The sequence below is a fragment of the Molothrus ater genome, chromosome 12, assembly GCF_012460135.2.
Source record: "Molothrus ater isolate BHLD 08-10-18 breed brown headed cowbird chromosome 12, BPBGC_Mater_1.1, whole genome shotgun sequence".
Classification (NCBI taxonomy): Eukaryota; Metazoa; Chordata; class Aves; order Passeriformes; family Icteridae; genus Molothrus; species Molothrus ater.
This window is the reverse complement of record NC_050489.2, coordinates 5125993-5150722: the sequence shown is the minus strand read 5'-3', so window position 1 is coordinate 5150722 and position 24730 is coordinate 5125993. Positions and strand designations below refer to the sequence as shown.

The 24730-nt window shown below is 50.7% G+C and overlaps 1 protein-coding gene across 1 annotated transcript in view; it reads right to left on the bottom strand.

Annotated features, from left to right (window-relative positions):
* Positions 1–24475, bottom strand: part of LOC118691393 (hydrocephalus-inducing protein homolog) — a 70730-nt gene extending 46255 nt beyond the window's left edge. The window contains exons 1-12 of the mRNA XM_054516184.1: positions 24209–24475; positions 18577–18687; positions 16682–16816; positions 15049–15248; positions 13106–13230; positions 11600–11804; positions 8593–8785; positions 7421–7520; positions 6073–6191; positions 4682–4905; positions 2700–2767; positions 346–578 (exon numbers count right to left, since the gene is read on the bottom strand). Coding sequence (XP_054372159.1) covers positions 346–578; positions 2700–2767; positions 4682–4905; positions 6073–6191; positions 7421–7520; positions 8593–8785; positions 11600–11804; positions 13106–13230; positions 15049–15248; positions 16682–16816; positions 18577–18687; positions 24209–24475 — 1980 coding nt within the window. The remainder of the gene's footprint in view (positions 1–345; positions 579–2699; positions 2768–4681; positions 4906–6072; positions 6192–7420; positions 7521–8592; positions 8786–11599; positions 11805–13105; positions 13231–15048; positions 15249–16681; positions 16817–18576; positions 18688–24208) is intronic.
* Positions 24476–24730: the final 255 nt, after the last annotated feature.

The window sequence follows — 24730 nt, the reverse complement described above, 5'->3', positions numbered from 1 at the left end:
AAAAGCTAACTGCTTTATACAATGACATCTCTCTGACAGCCACCTTCTGCCCTCATCCTTGCTCTGCCCACTTGCAATCAAAGAAATCGCTCTCAAAAACAAACGAATGGCTTCAGGACTTGACAATATGGTATTGATCTCAGTGTAGGATTTTGGAAACAAACCAGTGCTCTTTGAGGAACATCCCGGGTAAGCCAGCTAGCAGAGGCCTCCCAGCAGTGCAGATCTCTCACTCCCAGGATTCTCAAAGCTGGCACCAGAGCTAAAGCCCTCCCACACTCCAGTGAAGCTTCAGCCCTGGTGCTGAAGCATCTACGGGATGCATCTATGGGATTCTTCCCATACCTCAATGTCCTGGTGTCCCTGGGGGAGGATGGTTCCTTGGCTGGGATTCATTTTGAACTCCCTTGGCTCCACATAGAAATGAATTCCCTTCCTCCAGGATGGGTCACCTTCTTTGCGTATTTGATCAAGGCTGTCAACAGCCGGCTGCGTGCCATTGTTCGACATGCGGAGCTTGAACGTCACGGGCACCACGGAGCAGTTGGTGAGGCGAATGCTCTTGGTGCAGGGAAAGCCTAAGAAAGGACACAAATACCCATTCAGGCACCCATTATGGCATGATCCTGGTGGGAATATCCTGCCAGGATAAAAGTGAGATTGGAGTTTAGCTCTTTATTTTCTGAACTACAGCTCACTGAGAAGCTGCATGAGGAATTAATCGTCACTGAGTTCCCTTTGACACCGATTCCAGACTGCAGCCTTGAAAATGCCCACTCCTAGCCCTGCTGAACACTGCAAGCTTCTCTCTTTGGGATGGGGAGGAGCTCCCTCACCTGCCCCAAACCAGCACCAGTTATCTCTAAGTGATGAGTGTGCACCCAGACCCAACATTTACTCTGAAAATTCAAGCTGTAAAATTCCCTGGTAAGTCTGCCAACACTCCTATTGTTTTCAAGATACACAAACAGTGAGTTGTCATTGAGAAGAAGTTACAGCAAAAGAAAATGAGGATGGAATCAGGGACTAGAATGTGATGCACCTTAATGCAGTTTCTCTCTGCAGGACCCTTAAAGCATCTCTTGGTTTGGGCCAAACAGACTGAGCACGTGACAGCTCAGAGCCCACTCAACTGGGGGCAAACCCCAGCCTTGGTTTGAGATTAGCAATTAGGAACCAGCTCCCACCTCACCCAACAAACAGGGACATCACAGCCATGCTGCTCACTGTGATTGTGCCTGCAAGGGGATCCCCACTTTGGCTCTGAGATTTGCTTTCCATCCTGCAAAGCCAGAGATACAGCCACACATGGTGGGGATGTCCTGCAGAGCCTGCAGAGCAGCCACAGCCTGCTCTGCAGTGCACATCTGGCTGGGCTGGCAGCTCTGTGGGGAGGACACTTCTCCCCAGGCCTGCTCACCAAGAGTCACTGGAACACAGATGGGGAGAAAAAACAAGTGCAGCTGCCACCCAGAGCTTCTCTGTGCCCACCCAAGTGACCACTGCCAGCTCCAGCAGTGACTCCAGCAGGGAGGCAAGAGAGGCACAAAAAGGACAAACCCAGATGTCAAAACCTCAAGTGAGACTGAGGTCAGCACCTGCAGACAACAGTCAAGAGTTACAAAGAAGCAAAGATACAACAGCTGCCTTCAGCTGAAGAGACCTTAGGAATGAAATGGCATTCAGCAGGATCGATCTCCTGCTTCAGAACCATATTTCCATCTGTTGCCTTTCTTGTTTCATTTCTTCAAAAGGCAACTTGACAAGTGCCTCCGTGGTGATGCAGGCTGGGGAAGAAGCAGCTCAGGAAAGGCAATGAGTTTCCTTCAAAAGTTGATGAACTTCATTGTTCTGGGTTTAGGCTCGGTAGTGAATGTTGCCAAGGGATTTTGGGGGGTTTTGGTCCTGGGGTGGGCTTTTTGTTCGGGGTTTTTTGGGAGTTGTGTCTGTGCAGTGGGAGCTGAGGCTGGGCAGGGAGCGGAGCTTCCCTTCCTCCCGCTGGGGATCGCAGCTCGGCCGGTGCTGCTGCGGGAGGTTGTGTGCTTGGCCCCGGGACTGCCCTGGCTGCAGCTCAGCGCTGGCATCGACCCTGCCTGCCTGCCCCGCTCCTGCCTGCTGCTGCTGGGCACTGCCCACATCCCCCTGCCCTTTGGGGGTTTGCAAAAGGAGCATTTCCGTCCTTCTCTCCCTCCCTCCTTCCCTGCCGGTGCGGGCTGGGAGGGGATCACTGCCCTGCCAGGGCCCACAGCTCCTCCTGCTGTGATCACAACACCACCAAAGGGGGAAAACGGGACTTGGCCCCTGGGAAACGTCTGTTCTTGCCTTCTTGTCTGTGCTGTCCTGATATAGTCTAGGAAAGAACTGTTAGTCCTTTTCCCATAGTTTTGCCTGGGAGCCCTGTAATTTCAAAGGTATAATAATTTGGAGGGATGGGGTCATCTTTGCATTCCAAGAGGATTCCCACCTTCCTTGGCAGACATCTGTCTTTTAAAGCAGGACAGAGACACTAGAAAATACTGCCTTTCTACTCCTTGGTTCTATTTGATCTCACAATGGCAAAATGCCCCCTGAGGCAGCAGCCCTGCAGCCCTGCAGTTCACAGCCTGAAGAGGCTGCTGGGGCAGACCAGGAGTGAGGGATGCTTTTCTGTTGGAAGGCACAGATCCCTGACGCTGTGTCCCAGCCCAGGCAACACTCACCAAAGGAGATGTCCCCGAAGTCGAGCTCAGGGAGGTTGAAGTGTAAATTCGGTCCAGTGACGCTGCCCCTGGAGGCCGAGGACAGAGCAGGAAAGGGCTCGGTTAAAGGGATTGCAAAGGTCCGGCTGTCGTGGCTCGGGGCACAAAACCTGGGCTCAGGGCACCCTGGGTTTCCAACCAACACAGCACCGTGTGCTCAGCACAGGGCCCTGTGCACAGGAGGCAGCTCAAGCCAAGTGGCCAGCAGCCAACAGCCACTGATGGGCAGGCAGGAGAAGCCCCTGGGATGCTGGGGGTCCCATGAAGGACCCTGAACACACACCCAGACATGGCTCCGTGCCTCAGTTTCCCCAGCTGCAATGGGATGGACATCAAGGTGTCCCCACAAACTTCTGTAACCAGCCTTTCCAGCCACAGGTTCCCTGCTTTGCTCCTTCTTAGCTGGAACTGCTGTTCCCGTGGAGGAGCTTTCTCAGGAGAGTTTGACCCACACAATCATTACAGACACAGTTCTGAGACATGAATCCAGGGGAGCCCCAAACATCCTCTGAAAAGAGCAGCAACAGTTCTACCCAGGGGACAGGTGAATCCTAGAGGAAAGGAATGGTTTGTCAGCAGTGCCCCAGCTGGCACAGCCAAGAGCAAGAGCTTCAACAACCAAACCAGGCTGTCCTGAATCTAGCACAGCACCTCACCTGGCCTTGAACTCAGCAGACACACTCCAAAAGTCACCAACATCCACTGAAATCAGCACTTGAAGCTGCACAACACTCACCAGTTAATTTCATGATTGATGCCAATCAATGCCCACTCTGCCTTTTGGTTCAAAATCAAGGAGCAGTGAACTGTGCCTTCTGTTGCACTCACAGGACTGCCCCTGGCTCTGCTCTGCACATCTCAACAAGAGACACCTGCCCTTGCTCAAGGAGAAAGCTGCTTATGCACAAACACTCCATGACCACTTTGGGGGAGGGACAGAGGAGAATCAATTCTTTGATGGTGAAAGGTTCCCTCTTGATTTCCAAACTAAAAAAGCAGCACTTTTCCTCCAAAAACAAAGCCAGCATAATTGTTTCTCCACTATGGGCAGACCTACTCACCACTTTTCTCTTGCCAAATAATAACTTCCTTGTTCCTTTTTATCCATCTCCCTTATCTTATTGGTACAATCAAGTGCAGATTGCTTTCATTTCTTTACTGCCTTGAGCCAGTGTCCCCCAACAGCAGGAGCCCAGCTCCAAAGCTGCAGAGCAGCCAGCATCAGCTCTCCTGCTTCCACTCCATTATCCCAGCAGCACATGGCTCGGGCTGGCAGGGACGAGGCCTCACACTGCTGTGGTGCTGAGGACTGAGCTCTGCCTCCCCTGTGATCAGCCCTTCTCCCTTTGGCTGGGCCAGGATTGTCTCCTGCCATGGCACCAGCCCATGGGATGGTGCCCCAGTCCTTGGCACAGCCCCTGCTGCACAGTTCCTGACTCCCACATCAGCCCTTTGCTGGCTGTGCAAAGGAGGCACCAGAGCACTCTGTGCACAGGAGCTGGGAGCACAGCTTGTCCCCCACAGCATGGCCATGAGAGGGGAGCTGAGGCTGCTGCTGCCCATCTGGCATGGATTATTAATGGAAGTTTTTAAAAACACTGCTGCTGCTACAGAATCACCCAGGCTGGCCCATCTGCAAAGCCCTGGGGGCCTTGCTGGGTGTTCAGGTGGGACATCCCAGAGCAGCTGCTGCCCAGAGCTGCTCCATCCCACTGCCTGCCATGGCCCAAGGCCCAGGGAGATCCCTGCAGGGAGGAGTCATTGCAGCTCCTGGGTACCACACAGGGCAGGAGGCATCCTGACACTAAGGCAATGCCAGGATCACAGCAGAGATTAAGACCTCAGGCATCACCTTTTTTCTCTGCTCCACCCCAAAATGAGGTAGGTGGGGGATGTCCCAGAGACAGCTACAGATGTGCCCACCAAGCTCCCAGAGTCCTTACCTAATGGTCAGGATCACAGGTGTAGGAGTTTCAGCCACACTGAACTGGAATTTTTCCTCAAAGCTCCCCAGCACGGTGGTATGGAAGGAGATCTGAACAGTCTGGGTCCCACCTGGTGCAATCATGCCCCGCTCGGGCTCAACCGTGAAGCAGAAGTCCACATTTGTGGTTGAAGGGATATAGGTGAAGGGAGCATCAAGAGCTCCTTTGTTAATCAGTTCCACCTGCAGAAGCAAGAAAGCAAAATAGAAATACAGGTGGAACCTTCCCTTCTTGTGAGTTATTGTCTAATGATGCAATGAACACCCAGCAAAGGCAGAAGATGCTTTGTGCTGCTGAATGGCAGAAGTCAAAAGATACAACAGGACAAGTTCTGCCTTTGGGTTTTCATGCAGAGAAGTGGCAACTCCACAGACCTGCAGTCACCCTGGGCTTATCCCATGGACACAGAGCAGTGCACCTCTGCTCAGCATCACCAAGCTCATTGGGAGCTGGCCCTGAGAGCCCTGAGTGGGGTGATTGCAGCTGCAGAGTGAATCACCCCAGAGCTGCTGCTGCCCCAGTGAGCACAGCTCCAACAGCACCATCTACTCATTCACCTTTTCCCATACCATGGAAACAATTCATTGAGAATGAGGCATCAGCATCAAAATGTACAGACAGCACCATCTTTTGGTAAGAAAACTCAGCGTGTCTTTCCCTTCCCCAGCCGCGCTTTTGAAAGTGTCTGGCATGATGTAGTGCCTCATTTTCTACCTCTTTGAGTTGCTCTCTCATGAATTTTTTGCAAACTAGACACTATTGGGGGGGAGGCAAATAGGTAGAAAAATCCTTTGCTTTATTCCCAGGAACAGTTTTCTCCTTCCAGAGCCAGAGATGCACCAAGGCTGAAGTGTGGTGAGGGACTGGTCAGCAAGGGAGAGAACTCCCAAGCCCTTTGCAATGGCCAGCACTGAGCCAGGAGGCTGGATGGATTTCCTGTGACTTCAGCAATAAGCAGGGACACTTGACTGGAAGCTGTTTGCAGTGGGCTGAAGCTCAAAGGCAGCCAGTTTGTTGCAGCTGCTTCTGCAGAGCCCAGTCCAAAGGTGCCTTGTGTCTGGCACTGCCACAAAAGCCTCTGAACATGCAGCTTTTTGACCCAGTGTTGGTTTCATGTGGCAAGGGGTTGTTTTGCAGGAAGCCTCCCAGCTGATCCCTAAGGAAGGCTGCCCAAAAGCAGGCACTGGGGCTTCAGGAACAGACACACGTTTCTGACCCCCCCCAGGTTTGAGCAGTACATCAAATATTCCCTGCTCACAGCTGCCCAGGTTGGCAGCAATTCCACAGCTCCACCAGGCTTGCTGCTGCCTCAGGAGCCATCAGGATCCATCCCAAGCCCTGCTGCTCACCTCATAGACATCGGAGGTGTTGATAAAAATCTCCCCAACGTTCAGTATAGGAGAACTGAGTTCAATCAAGGGTCCTTGGCCTTCCCCTCTGAGCTGCAGGGGTATCCTGCTCTCACGGCCTGGGGAGAGATGTCCATTGCAGTACAATCATTCCCTCTGTCACACTGGATTTTCCAGGCTACCTCAGTGCTAGTCCCTGACTCTGAGCTGGATGCAGTCAGCTCCTGATGCTGCAGGAGAAGATATGGACCCTTCTCTTCCCTCAGGAGATATCCCTTGGGGCTGACTTTGAATTTCTAACCCATTCCTTGGGCTAGTTTCCAATTTGAGCCACGAGCCTGCTCAGTTTAAAACATCTCTGGTGTCCTGGAGTGACAGGCCAAGCAGTAATGGGTGGAAATGGAAAGAAAGGAAATTTAGTTGAGATATTGGGAAGAAATTTTTTACTGTGAGGGTGGTGAGACACTGGAGCAGGTTCCCCAGGGAAGTTGTGGAGGTTCCAGCCCTGCAAGTGTTCCAAGCCAGGCTGGATGGGGCTTGGAGCTACCTGGTCTAGGGGGAGGTGTCCCTGCCCATGGCAGGGGCCTTGGCACTAGATGATTTTTAAGGTCCACCCCACCCTCATCATACTGTGATTCTGTGGTTTCCTTCCTGTGCACCTAGAGGAGCTTTGAAATCCATTCAGTGCAGGCACAAAGCTCATGATGAGTTTGGCAATTACCAAACTACCTGGGCCAGGAGCACAGGCCTTTGTTGCCCAAGTGCTCCCCTTCTGACACTCAGCACTGTGTTCTGTTTCCACAGAGTGAGAGCTGCAAGGGGACAACTCCCACACAGGCAGAGAAGCAGCTGCTGGCCAAGGGTGCTCCCTCTACAAACACCTTGTGCTCAGTGGGGCTCAGCCACCTCTGCTCTGCTGGTGTCTGGGCACTGGGAGGTGATCCAGGGCCAGGGAGCACATTTCTAACTCAGCTTCTTCCACCTGATGATGGATCCATGGCAAATGGACCCATCCTGGAGGCCAGGGGCCTGCAGGGGCTTAGTGCTTGTTCACTAAAGCTGTTCTGCTCTGGAGCTCTCTGGCCTTTGAGGAAATGCTGGCAAAGCCATGGCATGAAAACCTATCCCTGCACTGCCTGGGCTGTTCTGGGATCAGTAAGGCAGACCCAGCATTCTGAGCCCTGGCCTTGCACAGGAGACTCCCTGGAGGCTGCAGGGCCAGGGGGGATGTGCCAGCACTGCCCTGCTGACCAGGGACTCTTCCCAGCACTTCCATGAGAGCCCAGTGGGCTCAGGCTTGCACCATGGCTTCACTGAGGGGGACAGGAGCAGGGCAAAGGAGCTGCACCTGAGACATGGCAGTAAGCCACACTTTGATACTCCAGTGCTTCCAGGGGTTCGAAGGTCACCGTGATTTCAGCCGAACAATTCGGCCCAATTTCTCCCTCCTACAACAGAAAGAGACAGTAAAGCATTGCTCTTCAAACTCCACATTTCTTGTTTCCAACCACAGGCCTGTAAGCCTTGATTGAGCATCAATGATGAGTGAACAACACAAGGAGCCAAGGAAAGCCTCCAAACCCAGCTCAACACAGCGCTGGAAGCTCTCAATGCTCAGCTGATCAGCTGCCACTCTCCACAATATTCCTGCTGCTCTGACACAAGCTCTTGGTCCCATCATGCTGCTGTCAGCTACATGGGATGTAAGTGCCACTGTGCACTGGTGGCTCTTGGCCTTAGATGGGCCATAGGAGTAACCAAGAAGAGACAACTACAGATATTAGTTAAGCTGTTTTGAAAGAAAGCAGAGGTTGGGATTATTCTGGGCTTTACTGCAAGATGAGAAGGGATTTTGCTCCGTGCAGACACCACATGCATTCATCATCTCTCCCAATGCCAGTACTCAGAATCAGGGCTCTGGCTGATGGGAGCACGTGGCAGTTTGCTTGCATCACCAGAAAAGGAAAAGGTTTTCTGTCCCTGTGTGCAGGAGAGCTCCAAAGGCCCATTTCAACCTTGCACCCTTGTGTCCAGGCTCACACAAGGATGACACTGGAAGGGACACTCAGCAATAGTGCAAGGCATGGTTACAGGAGGGGATTGGCATTTCTGTCATTAACCTTGGGCTGAATTTGGCCTCCTTTTGCCAGGGAGCCATTGCAAGCTTCAGGTCAGTGTGTGAGCTGGCAGTGCTCCAACAGCCTCTGCTGAGCCCCACGTGTGGGGGGAGCCCCTGCCTACAGGAACTGCTCCCTGTGACACTGCAAGGACACGCACGCAGGGCCTTGAGCTCCAGCCTGGCAGCAGAGCTGGGCTGTGTCAGGCTCCCAGCCCTGCCTTGAGCCTGCAGGGCACAAATGCTTTGAGCAGGGAGCTCTGCAGCCGCTCCAGAAACTCCACGTCCTCCCTGCCAGCACATGGGGCCAGCTGAGGATCTGCCCAGTGACTGCAGCCGGGGGAAGGGTGCTTGGGAGGAGGAAGAGGAGGGGGAAGAAAATGAGGTTCTCGGGTGTCACTTACCAATGGCTCAATGAAAAAATTGTCACTGGCGAACAGCAGGGGGTCTTTGTGCACCCTTTTCTTCTTCTCCTCAACCCTTCTTCTCAGGAGGGTAGTGAAATCTTCAGAAAAGCCCTGCACCTTCTCTACTTCTTTCTCGTCCAAGAAGTTTTCCAGCCACTCCTCATCTGAGGGGTGCAGCAAAAAACTCTGCCTGCAGCCCCAGGGAGAGACAAGGCCAGCTGATCATTTAATAAGCCACAGATTTGCAGAGAGAAGTGGGAGTGCAGGAGAGCAAAGCACTTGGGGAGGAGCAGCAGCAGCTCCCCAGCAAAGGCTGAGCCAAGCCACGAGGGTCCCACATGGATCAGAGGATAACTTGTTGTTCACTGGCACAGCAGGGAGTTTCACCCCACACTTGCAAGCTCAGGAGAGGTTTCCAAAGCCAACATCCCTCCAGAGAAACCTCCTGGCTCAAAGCCTCTGCCAAAACTGAGGGAGAATCCACCGACCACCTCAGCTGGCTTTTCCTCCCACTGAGCTGCTTGGGGGATGCAGGTAAAGGTCACAGAGCACCCACTGTAACACTTCCCTGGGAAGGGGAGATGAAGCTGGCTTGTAGCTACGTGTTACCAGCATCACTCTTTGTTTCTTCCATTTTGGACCTGCCCTGTTCCCTACTCTGCCTTTCCCAATAGCATCCCAGAGCACTTCCAAAGGAAATTGATGAATTCAGGCACCGCATCGCTTCAGTGACATTGCAGGTTTTATATGCAAGAAAACAGAGGCTTTGAGAGGGGAAGGGACTTTGTTGTGCAGGAGGGAAACAGCAAACTCCTGGAGTTTCATGATCCAGAGCTTTTTGGGTCCCATGCCAGTGCATGGTAGTAAATATTCTGATCCCGCACTATCTCCTCTCCTAAAAACGTCCTCTCTGCTCTGAGATCTCAAAAGCTTCTCTGACAGCAGGACAGTGGCCTTGGAGCTAAAACCATCCCAAAGACTGGAAGTAAGAAGAACAAAATGTCCTGGTGACAGTCTAGGACACAAACGAGCATGAAAACAGATGTAATTGGACAAAAATCCACAAAACCAAAACCAGGCGTAAGTTTACTTTGGGGAAACTTAGTTGCTTCTGAGGGAAAAGTGGATCACCTGGGGCTCAGGCTGAGGCAGGCAAGTGGGAAAAAATGGAAATCAATAGTCCAGGGAAGTAGCTGGAGAAGGTAAAGGGATTTTCTTTATACACACATAGCTTGTATGGAAGTCAGACACTGTGAAGTAGAGAGAGAACAGAGGAAAATCAAGAAGCCCAGGGCACTAAATGACCCTCTCATCAGCCATTCAAGCAGGCAAGGGTCGATCTCCTGGTCCTTTGCAGGTGATGCAAAATGGCTCTGGGGAGTGCGAGCGACCTGGCCCACAGCAAACAGGGACTTGCCACGGCAATTTGGGCATGGCAGTTGGCACAGGTTTTTCAGTTTTTTGTGGCAGTTGGCACAATCAGGTTGAGCAAAAAGGGTGCAGCCAGCTATCTTCCTTGTGTCTTTGGCTGGTTGTGAGGTGCTTGGGTGCTTGCTTTTTTTTTTTTTTTCATTTCTTCTTTCTGCCTTTTTTTTCCCCAGCAATGTTTTACAAATGATGAAAAGCCATTGCTGCTGCTGCTGCTGCCAGCAAGAGTGTACTAACTCAAACAGAAGCCCCCAGGAAGGACGCAGCTGTCCAGGCCCCTGGCTGCAGGGAGGGTCTGAACCTGGTGCTAAGATCAGAGGTTAGTGCAAAAGACACCTGTGTGTGGTGTCAGCAGGTGAATGATCTGCTCTGTCCAGTGGCAGAGCTGAAGGAAGAAATGGAAAAGCTGAGGAGAATTAGGGAGAGCAAAACAGAAATAAACTGTTGGAGCTACACCCTTCTAACCCTGAGAAAAGCTCAGCAGGAGTCAGAGGAGCCCTGCCTTTTCTGTGATGAGGCAAAAGGAGGAGACTTAAAAGACAGTGGGGAATAGAAATGGGTCTCTACTAGGGAGGTAATAAAATTCCTTCCTGACCCCCACCACCTACCCAGATGTCCTGACAGAATAGGTATGAGGCCCTGGATCCAGAAGGTCTGGCAGACGACACTAAAGAAAAAAATTCTGTCTGGAGAGTCTCTCAGTTGCACTTCGTCTGTCAGCATATCACAGCCTCAAGTATGAAGAAGAAAAGAAGGGTAGTGGTAGTAGGTGACTCCCTTCTAAGGGGAACTGAGGGCCCTAGGTGTCTTCTGGATCCATTCCACAGGGCAGTCTGCTGGCTCCCTGGGGTCCAGGTACTGGATATCACCAGGAGATTCCCTAATAACTAAATGAACTTCATCTGCTCACCACTGTCTGAGGAACAGTCACTGTGAAATAATAGAGTTCTCAATATTTGGTGAAACAAGGACGGGCATCAACAAAACTCCCACTCTGGACTTCTGGAGGGCAGATTGAGCCTATTCAAGAGACTGATTTGGAGAGTACCTTTGGAAACAGACCTTAAAACAAAGGGGTTCAGGAAGCATGGACATACTTCAAGAAAGAAGTCTTGAAGGCACAGGAAGAGACTGTCCCTGTGTGCTGAAAGGCACACTGACGGGGCAAGCTGACAGCGAAGACAACCAGCCTGGATGGGAAAGGAACTTTTGAAGAAACTAAAAGAAAAAAAGAGGGTGTATCATCTTTGGAAAGAGGGGCTGGCAACTCAGGAAATATTTAGGAATGTTGCCAGGTCATGTAGGAAGAAGATTAGAGAGACAAGAGCCCAATTAGAACCTGAGGAAATCAGTCATTGCAACCAACCTTTCCTTCCCAAAATGCCATTCCTGGTTGGAGTATAAATGGAACTGGAATGCTGAGTGCTGAGCTCCTGAAGCCCAGGGACACACGCCCCAGTGCCAGGCATGGTTTACTTGGCCTAAACCATTCAAAAGCACCAACACCCCCCTGAGGCCATAGGTTAGTTTCAGTCTTGGGCCATATATCTCACTGAAATGCATCTTCCAAACCAACCTCCTCTTCTCTTCATAGTCATCTTCCTCAGAAGGCAAAGCCTTCCACTGGAAGTGGGCTGTGATGTTACTCCTGTTTTCCAGGAACACGGTTGTCTGGTATGCCGTGGTGATGAAGGTCTTGCCAGCCTCCACAGAATTTGTGCTCAACGCAACATCGAGCTCTACAGCATCTCCATGGAGCTTTATGTGGATACTCTCTTCACCTGGAACAAAGCAAAGGGGAGTCTTTGCTCAGCTCACTGGCTGATGGAAGCACAAGGAACAGAACAAATCCCAGGGCACAAAAAAGGTGTCACAGTTTTTATCTGAATGAGCAGTTCTGTGGATCAGTCCATTTGTCACATCCTGACAGCTCTGTGTGTAGAGTGGTGAGGATGTCCTGGGCAGCTCCTTAAACCCCTTGTTTCTGAGTGTGTTTGTAGAGATTTGGCCCCAAGGTGACAGGATGGACAGTGGGATTGGTCAGTGTGCTCTGGTGACCCACTCAGATCACTGGGATTTCTGCATCCAAGTCCTTCAGGTGACAGGGTGAGGAGCCCTGTTCAGCCCTGCCTTGCCCAGGGTCTCCCTGGGCATCCCACGAGGCTCCCATCTCTCCTGATCCCTTGGATCCCTTGTTGCTGACCAGCAAATATGCCTGGGGGCAGGTGGGCAGCAAAAGGAGGCCCAGAGGAACAAGTGAAGTGACAGCGCACAGCAGGAGGGGACACAGGTGAGGAAACACAACCAGCCTGGCTCTGCAATGTGACAAACCACTCTAAAATGAACACCATGAAAATCATCATCATCATCATCTCCCTGTCCAAACCCACAGCCACATCAGTCTTGAAATATTTTATATTGTTCTGATCTCAAAAACCAAGCTGGAGCATTGCACATTAAATAAGAAAGGGACAATAGAAAGATTAATAAGTACAGAGCAGCTTCTACATTAAGACTGAATGGGATTCCTCAGTCTAGAAATCAAATGGGAGATAGATGTGAGAGGTTTGTAACAACATGAACAGCCTGGGAAATGGGCACAGGGAAAAATTTGTCTTGATTTGTCACCAAACAGGAACTTGAGGGCCTGAAAATGTTATTAGACAGAAACTACATATATGTGTAAGGGCCACATAGAAAAAGGATGTGTGAGAAGCCAGTGGAGAAGCAGCATATGGGACAGAGGTGTGCAAGAAATCCATTGCATTGGAGAGAGTCTGATGGAGACCTCACATCCAGCACGGCCCAGGAATCAAATAAAACTTCACCCAGGCATAGCCACATGGTAGTGGAGAATCAGGGATCCTCCTTCCTCCACTCAGCAACTCCCAGCAAAACAGGAATCAAAAATCTTCACCCTTTAGACGGGATCCACTTTCTCAAGCCCTTGAACACCAAGCAGTTTTCAGTTTTCTTTGGGGTAAAGCTGAACAGGGAGGTACCTCTAGAGGGAATGCAGGGGGAGGGACAACAGGGAGCCATGTGGAGAACTGTCCTGTGCCCTGCAGGGCCCAGCACTCACCTGGGTTGCAGCACACTGCCAGGGACCCAAAATGGTCCCCGTTGGTCAGCGCATGAAATGTCACTGTCACCCGCATGGTGTCACCAGCACCCAGAGTTCCTGCGGTCGGCACCACGGAGAAAGGACTGCAACACAAAGAGAGGGATCAGGGCTGGGGGGACACCTGGCCAGGAGATTCCTGCTGCACTGCAGCTCCCTTGGGCAAGCAGGGAGCAAACCAAGCACAGGCAGCAGAGGACACAACAGACAGGCTCAGAAACAGCCACTGAGCCACTGCTGAGGAGATCCAGCCCTCACAAGATCCTGGGGGTAAAATGACCTCAGCTCCCCCATACTCTGCATCCAGCTCTCTGCAATGAGGCTCAAGGGTCCCACTGCCAGCAATCCCATCAGAGAATGGTTTGTGAAGAGCACAGAGAGGGTTCAGAGCTATCTGCATGCAGAACTTGACACTGACTGCCTCAGGAATTTCTCTTTTCCTGCTGCCTATAAACCTCATCCCAGGAGATGCAAATGTTAGGGCACTACCTGTCCTGGGATATTACAGCCTAGGAATCAGACAGGGAGAAGGAACTTTTCCTTGAAGACCAAGGAATAGTTACAGTTGAATTTGCAGTGTGATTCTTTGGTTTATTTTGCCTTGAAAATATCCTGATTTAGCCTAAAAAGGGCACATTTTATCAACATTTCAATGAAAGCTGCTCTAAGAAAAGGAGCAGTCAAAACTCTGAAAGAGTGCAAATGCAGATTAGAGCAATAGAGTGACATGGAAACCCAAAAGGAGGATGCTATTTACAGTCTGAAGGATCCCATGCCAGCTAAATGAAGCACCATGAGCAGGAGCACATCAAGGAAGCAGAACAGGAGGTTTCTGTGTGTTTACCAGCAATGCAGTCTGGGACTGTGGCTTGTCATCCAGGCTGGTAACTGTTGCTTGGCCCAGCAGAGAAACTCTGGGCGAGGTGTTGGAAATGTTAATGCAAATGTGTTGGTGCACTTTGGATTTAACAGGAGCCATCAGGATTGGTCACCAGGTAAAGAGCTCTTGCCTGACAAGCACAAGACTCTGTGCTTTGATGCTCAGGGACAGCTCAGGGGAAATGTGCTTTGTGCTCTTCTCCAGCCCCACTGAGGAAACAAAAGTTCCTGGCCTGGGTGCTTTGCTGCTGGACAATCTGTCATTTTAAAGTGTGTTCTGGGGAGTTTGGTGATGATTACATCACACACAGAAATAAAGAGAACATCTGGCAAGCTGAGCTTGATTCATGTCACTTGCTTCAGGTTCAGCTCATTCAGGACCTCTTGCTGCAATGATGGGCTGAGCTGTTCCCATTCCCACTGGTGAGACCATCACTGGCTGATGGAGAAGCCTTGGGCCAGCAATGTTTATGTGCTGGACGTGAGACTTTGGAGGGAGGGGAGGAAAGACAAGGCCCCAGCAGCCCCAGAGCCAGATCAGTGCACGGGCTCCTGCATCTGCCCCAGGGCTGATGCCAGCACTGCTGCAGGTCCCTGCTGGGGCTCGGGGGGATCAGTGCCTGCTGGGGGCAAGGCACGGGATTTTCTTCTTATTCTTTTGCCAGAAATCCCACCAGAACAGAGAAGCTGCCAGTTAAGGGAATCCCTGGCCACACTTCAGCACTACCTTCCATTCCATTCCATTCCATTCCATTCCATTCCATTCCATTCCATTCCATTCCATTCCATTCCATTCCATTCCATTCCATTCCCTTCCCACTGCTGCCCCATGTTACATGTTCCTGCCCTCAGATGGCAGGATGGGAATAACACTCCTCGGAGTGACTTCAGGGGTTGCCTGCTCACTTCCAGCCAGGGCTGCAGGGCAGCAGCTCTGATGCTCTGGTTCCTTTTGCTGCTCTTTCCCAACTCTGCTCTCACCCAAAGGTGATATCCTTTGCACAGGGACAGATGAGCTGCCTCACCTCTGGGTGCTCAGCTGGTAATGAGCTGTCCGGTTACCGACATTGCGAACCAGCAGAGTCTTCTGGGTGCTGTGCTTGACCGGACACTCGGAGAAGTCCAGCTGGTCAGGAAAGTCCAGGATGGCTCGGGCAAAAATGGCCCGAATTGGCACAACGATCTTCTCCTTTGCCGTGATACAGGTGAGCTCATGGGAATAATCCTGCAGGAAAAGAAACTGGCTCAGCACAGGGCATTTAGTGCCATCCCCATGGCAGAAGAAAAACCATTTCCTGTAACTCATCCATGGCATCAATTTACCGGGCATCAATTTATCTATTCCACCCTAAAATGAACACTGAGTTTTTCTAATATGTCACATTTTAAAGGCACCAGTGCACTTTGCAAAAGCTATCTCAGTGGCTTTAAGCTCTTGTGTCACTTGGGTCATACGGAGAACTGCCCTAGGCCACCATAATTTTCACTCACAAATTTTAATGATATTAAAGAATTCCTAAGCTCCTTCTAAGGAACATGGAGCTAGGGAACACAGCACATTCCTCTTTAGGTTTCTATATTCCCACTGTCTGAGAATAGGACAAAGTGTTAAACTGACTCTAAGCAGCAAGAGGAAGATGAGAAAACAGCTGCACCCAAAGAGATCCTGCACCTCTGGCCTGGTGCAGAAATATCAGTTGTCTCACAACTCCCCTCTAACTTTGCCTCTCCAACCAAGTCAGGAGAAGAACAGTGCTAAGAGGTTGCAGGATGCTGTTGGAAAGGGCCTCTCTTTGTTTGCCTGCAAGGCTTCCTCCCTTCCATGCCATGTCCTAAACCCTTCCGTATGAACAAGTCTCCAGATGCCAGCAGTGAGATCAGACTTGCCAGGGCCTCAGCACTGCTGTTCAAACCTCCATGCAGAAGCACCTTTGGCATGGAATGGGTGCCAGCTGACAGAGCAAGCACAGTGACAGGCATGAAGACAGAGCCCCAGCAGTGTCACTGCCACAGGCTCTGGGCCCACAGCTCTGCCTGCAGGTTGTACCTGCCCTACACGAGCTCCTTCAGGCAGGTGTCCAAGTCCCCTGCAGCTCAGCAACCTCCTGCTGACCAAGGGCACCCAGAGCCCAGTGTGCCTGTGCCAGGCTGGGTTCACGGGCACAGCACATCCTCTGCCCTGCCCCTGCAGCTGTGCCATGGTCACCTGTGCTCTGGGACAGCACAGCTGCAAGGCTGCAGAACAGAGGGGGTGAAAAAGCACCGTCTTTGCTCCAGCCCAGGGGCAGGCAGGGAAGCTGTTGGCAGTCAGGAAGGAGGAAAGCTCTCTGACCTCTTTGTCCCTCGAGTGTTTTCCATAATAATGAAACCCCTTCCACTGGACCTAGAGATGGCTGAATATCTGTCAACATCTCTTTGTCATTTTCATTCTGTTCCCTGTGCATCTTCCCTTGGGAATGCTCAGGGATGTGCAGGGAGGGGAAGCAGAGCCTGTCAGGCCTGGCTGCAGTGCCTGCCAGCAGTGCCAAGGTGTGACTGGCTGCAGGCTGCCTGCCCAGGGCCTGGAGCCCAGCTCACAGCATGCAATGGGCTGGAGCAGAGTGCAGGGAAAACAATGGCTGTGGAGATCATTGTGTGCTTTGGCTCCTCCAGCCTCACCTTGTTCTCGTCGGGAGTGAAGCGGATGCGCACAGGGGCAGAGGCGCCTGGTGGCACGATGTGGTACACATCACTGGGGCAGGCCAGCTGGAAGTAAGGTGAGCTCTCCATGGAGACCTTCACCATCCGAGCAATCTGCAGCAAAGACATCAAATGATGATTTTGCCACTTGTGGAAACGAGAGGAGACCTGTCCGTGCCCTGCTGACATCCCTCCCTGGCCCCTTTTCCAAAGCACTTTCAGCTGTGCAGGCACAGGCACATCATTCACAAGGCTGAGCTTGAATCCCTCCTGTCTGGCTCCAGCATTGTGGCCAGGGCCAGTAGGGCAGTGCCTGGTGGGAAGGAAGGGCCAAGCAGGTCAGCACCAGCAGGATGGAGACAGAGCACCTGAACCAAGTCATCTGCATATTCAACAAGGCCAAAAAACCTGCTGGCTTCTGCCTGCACACAGCCATGAAGTTGTCATGTTCCAGGGGTGAATGTGCTTCCTGAAAGCAAAGCATCAAATTGTCCTGGGGGGAAGGAAAATATTCCCTTCTAGCAGATGAGGTTTGGGTAGGGACATTGTGGAGATAGAGTCATGCAGGCAGAGCAGCAAGAGAGGAGACCAAACCACTGTGGCCTTCCTGGGAATAAAAGTAAACCTGAAAAGCAAAAGAAGGAACACAGCAAGACAATCCCTAAAACAAGGAGATGGCAAAGAGAATTTAAACGGGCAGTAAAGCAGCAAGGAGGAATCATAAAACCATGAGAGCATTCAGCTTGCCAAAAGTGATGGAAACACAGACAGGCTGTGCCTATTGACTCTGGGCTTCAAAGGCATTTTCTGCCTGGAGAAACATGACCAGCACTGAGTGACAGTGTGGTTCCAGTATGCAAAGCCAATCTTGGCTCTCCAGGGCTTCTTGCTGCCTGTGCAGGCAAGCTGGGCTGCTGGGCATTCCTGCCTGCAGCCAGCAGGCCAGGTTCTGCCCTCTGGGATTCACAGACACAGCACACATGCATTTTCTAGCACACAGATATCATCAACCCCTGAGCACCAAAATGCTCTCAGAAAGTCTAAACCAGATGATTTGGACTCCCTCCTGTCTCTTCCCACCAGCCCACTCTTGCCACAAGTCTCGTTTGAGAAATGTTTCCCTGACTGAAATTCCAATAGTCTCTGTTTTCCTCTTTACACTAGAACACAACTGGTGACATTTTTCAACTTTTTCCCTCTCAACTCTCTTGGGAAACTGCAAAACAATCACAAGTGAAGGTGAAAACCTCCAGGAGCATTGGATGTGCTGTGGCTCTTCAAAGGGAAAGCAGAGCAGTTGCTTTTCGAAAAGCTGAGCAGAGCTGAATGAAACTTAGCAGGAGCCTGAAGTGGCACCTAAAGGCCTCCCACTGCTTCTGCTCCATCACTCTGATTGCAGGGCTCTTTCAGAACACATTTCCTGCAGTGCCAATGCCATTAATGAGAAGTGATTCCAGCATAAAGTGGAGAAGACTCAGCCCCTGAGCTGACTGTGAGCTGCACAAAGGGAGCCAAACAGTCTGAGAGAGGCAGAGATTCCTACCAGAAGCCAAGATTAACCAAGGAAACCCAGGATGTGGTATAGCTCAAGGCAAAGCATGAGAGCAGGTAAGAACTGTACAGGCTCAACATTCCTACCAATCCAGAGCTTTCAAGAGCAGGAAACTCCTTTGGCATAGATACCATCAATGCATGGCCAAAATCAGGGGACAGTTCCCAGCACAGGAAGATTTCCATAATCTTTCAGAACAAAGGTGCTGAGACATTTTCTTCTGGATGTGCTGCAGCAGATACCTTGCTTTGCTGTACACTGGGGGAATGACAGCACTCTCCTCTTCCAGCACAGTGTTAAAGCTCCAGGTGCCAGCACTTACCTTGTCCTTGTTAATGAGAGACAGCACCATTTCAGAGACCTCATGAGCAACGAAGTTGTGAAATACCAGCTCTTGTGGGGAAACTGCCAACACGCTCCGTTTCGGAGGTGGCTGGAGAGGCGAGAGAGCAGGGAGAGGTTCAGCTGCTGGGAGGAAAGTTCATGAAGGATCCCTTACACTGATCCCCAGTGAAGCACAGACTCTGGGTGAGCATGTCTGCCCAGGACACACTGGGCAAACTCTGGCTCACCCACCTCTGCTCTGAGCTGATCAAGAACTGCTTGATCAGCTTAGAGCAGGCTCAAGCCAAGTTGCTCTTTTTATTTCTCCAGCTTTCCTTCTCCAGAATGCCAGGCAGCACTTTCCTTAAGCACAGCCCTGTGCCCACTGGAGCACTGACTGAGCACTCATGGAGTAAGTAAAACCCACAAATTACATCAGATTCAATTTTGGGATGTCCTTTACTCTGAGACAGGGAAACTGAGGCCCACACAACTGCAAATACCTGTTTTGAACTAGAACTTAAGCATCAGTAAGAAGAGAACAGTACTAGAGGAGGTGTGAGAGATGAGGTGATATTTGGCTGAAGCCAAAAGGTTTTTAAGTGAAAGAATGGAATTTGTTGGTACTATGTGTTGTTTGTAGTTTGGATTTGTTCAGGTTGGTGTGTTGGGTGTTGCTGTGAGCTGGGAGAGGGATGGGGTTGACAACCTGACCTGACCAAAAGGAAGGAGGATGAGAGAGAAGGGGAGGTGAGTCCCCTGTACATCTGGCTGCCTGCAAAATCTAACACCCCGTCAGGGTCCCAACACATTGTTCCCGCCCAAAGCAGTAATGCAATTTGTTTTGCTAAATCTGAAGTAATTCCTGCAGGTCCTTGGCCTCAAAGGCCAACGCTGCCACTGTGGAGGGAATGCTGTGACCCCAAGCATTTGATGGTGACCACACCAAAGCAAGAGGTGGCTCCTTCAGCAGGAGAATGGCAAATGGCAATTTTGTGCCTTTGTGTCCTCAGCCTTCCCCCCCTGGTTTTATCAATGGCAGCTACACTCCAGCACAGCCCAGCAGCTTCAGCAGAGGTCATTTGTGTTGGCTTAGTGCAGATCAGGACTCCCAGTCCACCACTCCCAGCAGTTTGCAATGACAACAGGACCTGGACACTGAGGTCTTTTGCTGGAGGCGAGCCTGTCACAAGCACTCACCCTCTTCATACTTCATGTTAAACAGAAAGGAAAAGAGCAGGAAAAGGCTACCTTTGGAAGAAACACTTCTGTGCCTTCCGTGCTTAGCAGTTTGGTAAGACCAGGCAGATAACGCCAGGTAATGCCGGCATCCTTCCTTATCTGGATTATCTGATCCCTCTGGTACTTGCTGGGACGCACCTGAAAGGCAGAAAAAAAAAAACAAAAAAACAAAAAAAAACCAAAAAAAACCCCCACAAAAACAACAAAAACCAGCAAGAATGTCAGAGATGTGCTTGTTCAGAAAGGCTTTCCTTGAACAAGTGGCACTGATGAATAATTTGTGATCACAACCACTTGGACAGTTCTGGAAACACTGGAAGTTGCCTGCTGAAATACTTAGCACCAATAAATTAATAATAGAGAGTGCAATACACATACTCCAGCCACATGGCTGTGTCCCATGAGTCTCTCTGTGATTTGATGGGACATGTTTGGGGATTTCTGCTCTTGGGGCATTTGTTTCCTCTTACATTTCACTGGATTGAGGCAGTGACCTTTCCAGAGAGTGGGGAGGAGCTCTCAGAACTGCCTGAACTCCACCCCTGCACAACACTCAAAACTCACAGGCAGGAGATAGCACTGCTGGCTGAGTCCAAGGGAAGCAAGCAAGAAAAGCTGTAGCAAGAGTGAGGTGCACAGGAATGTGTCCAAGTTTTAGCTCTCTCTGCTACTTAGCATTGGTTTTCTCTGTCTGGGCTGACAGAGCCCTCGAGAGAAGAAAACAGAGGGATGTCCTTGGCAGAGCCTCAGCAGTGGGGCATCTTCAGTCAAGTGAGCTGCAGACAGCAAGGGACCTTTGTGGCCCTGGCTCCAGTGCTGCCTGCAGGGCTGCATCTGTGCCCACCCAGCAGCTGGGAGAGAACAGCTGCTTTGGAAGCTCTTCCAGCTGGGACCAGCCGTGGCTCTCAAGGCTTGGGGCAGAGTTTGAGCTTTCCCCCTCACATGCCCAGGTGCCCAAGGGCAGCTTGGTCAGAGCAGCACAGGTGAGTGCCCAGCCTGACAGGAGGAATTGCTGTGGCAAAGGGGAAGGAAAGAAGCCCATGCTGAGGGCTTCAGCTGTACATTGGTTTCACTTGGCTCTGCTGGCACAGCCAGGCAAGGCGCTGGGCTGTCCCTGACACATCCCACAGTGTTCCCTACTGCACCAGGACAGCCCCAGCAACAGGAGCATGGCACAGAGGGCTGGGGAGGGGATCTGCAGCTTCAGAGCACTGCTGGACAACAGGGGCAGGGAGAGCAGGGACACCAGGGCAGTTTCCAGCCTTAACACAGCCCCAGGGGCTACTCACATTATTAGGCTTCTCTTTGTCCCTGTTCAAAAGAGGCTTCGGTACCTTTCCGTGGAATCCGGCCGCCATTGTGAAAAGATGATGTCACAGATGAGTGACAGTGCCTCAACAGAACTGGAAGGAACAACAATGGAACTCTGAAAATCCAGAACCCAGTTCATGGCAGACTCAAGGGATATACTGGTGCTAAAGATTTTCTATGATTTGAAAGTAGCTATGTGCTTGTTTGGCATAAGCAGCTAGTATTGTTAGGCCTCTAGTTGGACTTTATTTGAACTACATGGTTACCTTGTGCAATTCAAAGATGGATCATACTGAAACCTGGAGCTAAAATGCTCAACATTAAAAATACTTAGAACAATCAAAGCTGTAGCTTAAATATTACTTAAAAACAGCTTGAGTGGACCTCCTCTTCTTTAGGCTAAACGACCCCTGCTCTCTCAGCTGCTCCTCACAGGACTTGTGAGAGACTGGAGTGTTATGGCTAATGGCTTAAATATTGCTATAAAGGACTTTTTCACACAGAATCACACAGAAATTCTAGGTTGGAAGAGACCTTTAAGATCATCGAGTCCAACCCATGTTCTAATACCTCAACTAGATCATGGCACCAAGTGCCACATCCAGTCTTTTTTTAAACTCTTCGAGGGATGGTGACTCCACGACCTCCCTGGGTAGATGATTCCAGTATTTGACTACTCTTTCTGTAAAATACTTCCTCCTTATTTCTAGCTTGCATCTCCCTTGGCGCAGCTTGAGACTGTGTCCTCTTGTTCTGTCGGTTGTTGCCCGGAGAAAGAGACCGACCCCCAGCTCACCACAGCTACCCTTCAGGAAGTTGAAGAGGGTGATAAGGTCACCCCTGAGTCTCCTTTTCTCCAGGCTGAACAACCCCAGCTCCCTCAGTCGCTCTTCATATGGCTTGTGTTCCAAGCCCCTCAGCAGCCTCGTTGCTCTCCTTTGGACACGCTCAAGCATCTCAACGTCCCTCTTAAAGTGAGGGGCCCAGAATTGGACGCAATACTCAAGGTGTGGCCTCACCAGTGCTGAGTACAGGGGAAGAATGACCTCCCTGCTCCTGCTGGCCACACTATTCCTGGTACTAGCCAGGATGCCATTGGCCTTCTTGGCCACCTGGGCACACTGCTGGCTCATGGTCAGCCGACTGTCAACCAGCACCCCCAGGTCCCTTTCCTCCTGAGCACTGTCCAGCCACACTGTCCCCAGCTTATATCGTTGCAGGGGGTTATTGTGGCCAAAGTGCAGGACTCGGCACTTGGACTTATTGAACTTCATCCCATTGGATTCTGCCCATCCCTCCAACCGTTCCAAGTCCCTCTGCAAAGCCCTCCGTCCCTCTAACAGATCCACACACGCTCCCAGCTTAGTGTCATCTGCAAATTTGCTAATAAAGGACTCTAAACCCTCATCCATGTCATCAATAAAAACATTAAACAGAACTGGCCCCAGCACAGAACCCTGAGGAACACCACTGGTGACTGGCTGCCAGCTGGATGCAGCACCATTCACCAACACTCTCTGGGCCCGGCCATGCAGCCAGTTCCTGACCCAGCACAGAGCGCTCCTGTCCAAGCCACGGGCTGCCAGCTTGTCTAGGAGTATGCTGTGGGAGACAGTGTCAAAGGCCTTGCTGAAATCCAAGTAAACAACATCTACAGCCTTACCTGCATCGACTAGGCGGGTTACCAGGTCATAAAAGGTGACCAGGTTGGTTAAACATGACCTACCCCTCCTAAACCCATGCTGGCTGGGTCTGATACCCTGGCCATCCTGTAAATTTTGCGTGATGGCGCTTAATATAAACTGTTCCATTATTTTACCAGGTACTGAGGTCAGACTGACTGGTCTATAATTACCAGGATCTTCCTTTGCACCCTTTTTGTGAATGGGTATCACATTGGCCAGCTTCCAGTCATCCGGAACCTCGCCAGTGAGCCAGGACTGATGGTAAATGATGGAGAGTGGCTTTGCAAGCTCATTTGCCAGCTCTCTCATCACCCTGGGGTGGATTCCGTCTGGTCCCATAGATTTATGAGTATCCAAGCATTTCAGTAGTTCTATGACTGCCCCCTCTTGGATAAAGGGGGGACCATTCTGCTCCCTGTCACCATCAACCAGCCCAGGTGGGCAGGTGTCTTGAGGGCAAGTCATCTTCCCACTAAAAACTGAGGCAAAATAGGCATTAAGCACTTCTGCCTTTTCCTCATCTTCAGATACTAAGTTCCCTCCTTTGTCCAATAAAGAACAAGGGCTGGTCATACCTTTCCTTCTACCATTAATGTATTTGTAAAAACATTTTTTATTATCCTTTACAGAAGTTGCCATTCTAAGTTCAAACTGAGCTTTGGCCTTCCTAATTTTTTTTCTGCATGCTCTAGCAGCCTTCTTGAATACTTCCTTAGAGACCTGTCCCTTCTTCCAATGCTGATACATCCTCTTTTTATTCCTAAGTTCCTCCAAAACCTCCTTGCCCAACCAGGCTGGACGTTTACCCTGTTGGCTGATCTTTCGGCACACAGGGATGGTCTGTTCCTGTGCCCTCAAGATCTCTGTTTTGAGGTATGCCCACCCTTCCTGAACTCCTTTGTTTTTTAGGACTGCTTCCCAAGGGACGCTCTGAATAAGTCTCCTAAACAGGCCAAAGTCTGCCCTCCGGAAGTCCAATGCAAGAGTTTTACTGGTACTCTTCCTGATTTCACCAAATATTGAGAACTCTATCATTTTGTGATCACTTTGTCCCAAGCGACCTCCAACCACCACATCTCCCACCAGCCCATCTCTATTTGCAAATAGCAGATCTAACATAGTCCCTCCCCTGGTGGGTTCACCCACCAGCTGTGACAAAAAGTTGTCCTCCATACATTCTAAGAATTTCCTGGACTGCCTTTTTACTGCTGTATTAAGTTCCCAGCAGATGTCTGGCAGGTTGAAGTCACCCACAAGAACAAGGGCTGATGATTTTGAAACATTACCTAGCTGCTTATAGAATAAGTCATCTACCTCTTCTTCCTGGTTGGGTGGATGATAACAGACTCCCAGTATGGTGTCAGCCTTGTTGGCCTTCCCTTTTATTCTTACCCATAGACGTTCAACTCCATCTTCCTTAGTTTCAATTTCGGTGGCATCAAAAGTCTGCTTAATATAAAGGGCCACCCCTCCACCTCTTCTTCCTTTCCTGTCTCTCCTGAAGAGCTTGTATCCATCCAGTGCAGTACTCCAGTTATGTGAGTCATCCCACCATGTTTCTGTGATGGCAACTGCATCATAGCTCTGCAGTTGCACCACGGCCTCCAGCTCTTCTTGTTTGTTGCCCAAGCTGCGTGCATTGGTATACATGCACCTCATCTGGGCTACTGACTTCTCCCCTAACTTAGCCTTGTAATTCTTGGGCCTGTTTCCAGATAGCTCAGCTGGTTCCCCTTCCCCCTTCAAACCTAGTTTAAAGCTCTCTCAATGAGGTCTGCCAGTTCATATCCTAAAACCCTTTTGCCCTTAACAGAGAGGTATACCCCATCTGGTTCCAGCAGAGAAGATGCTGTAAAAGTTTCCCCATGATCAAAGAATCCAAAATTTTGCTGATGACACCAACCCTTGAGCCAC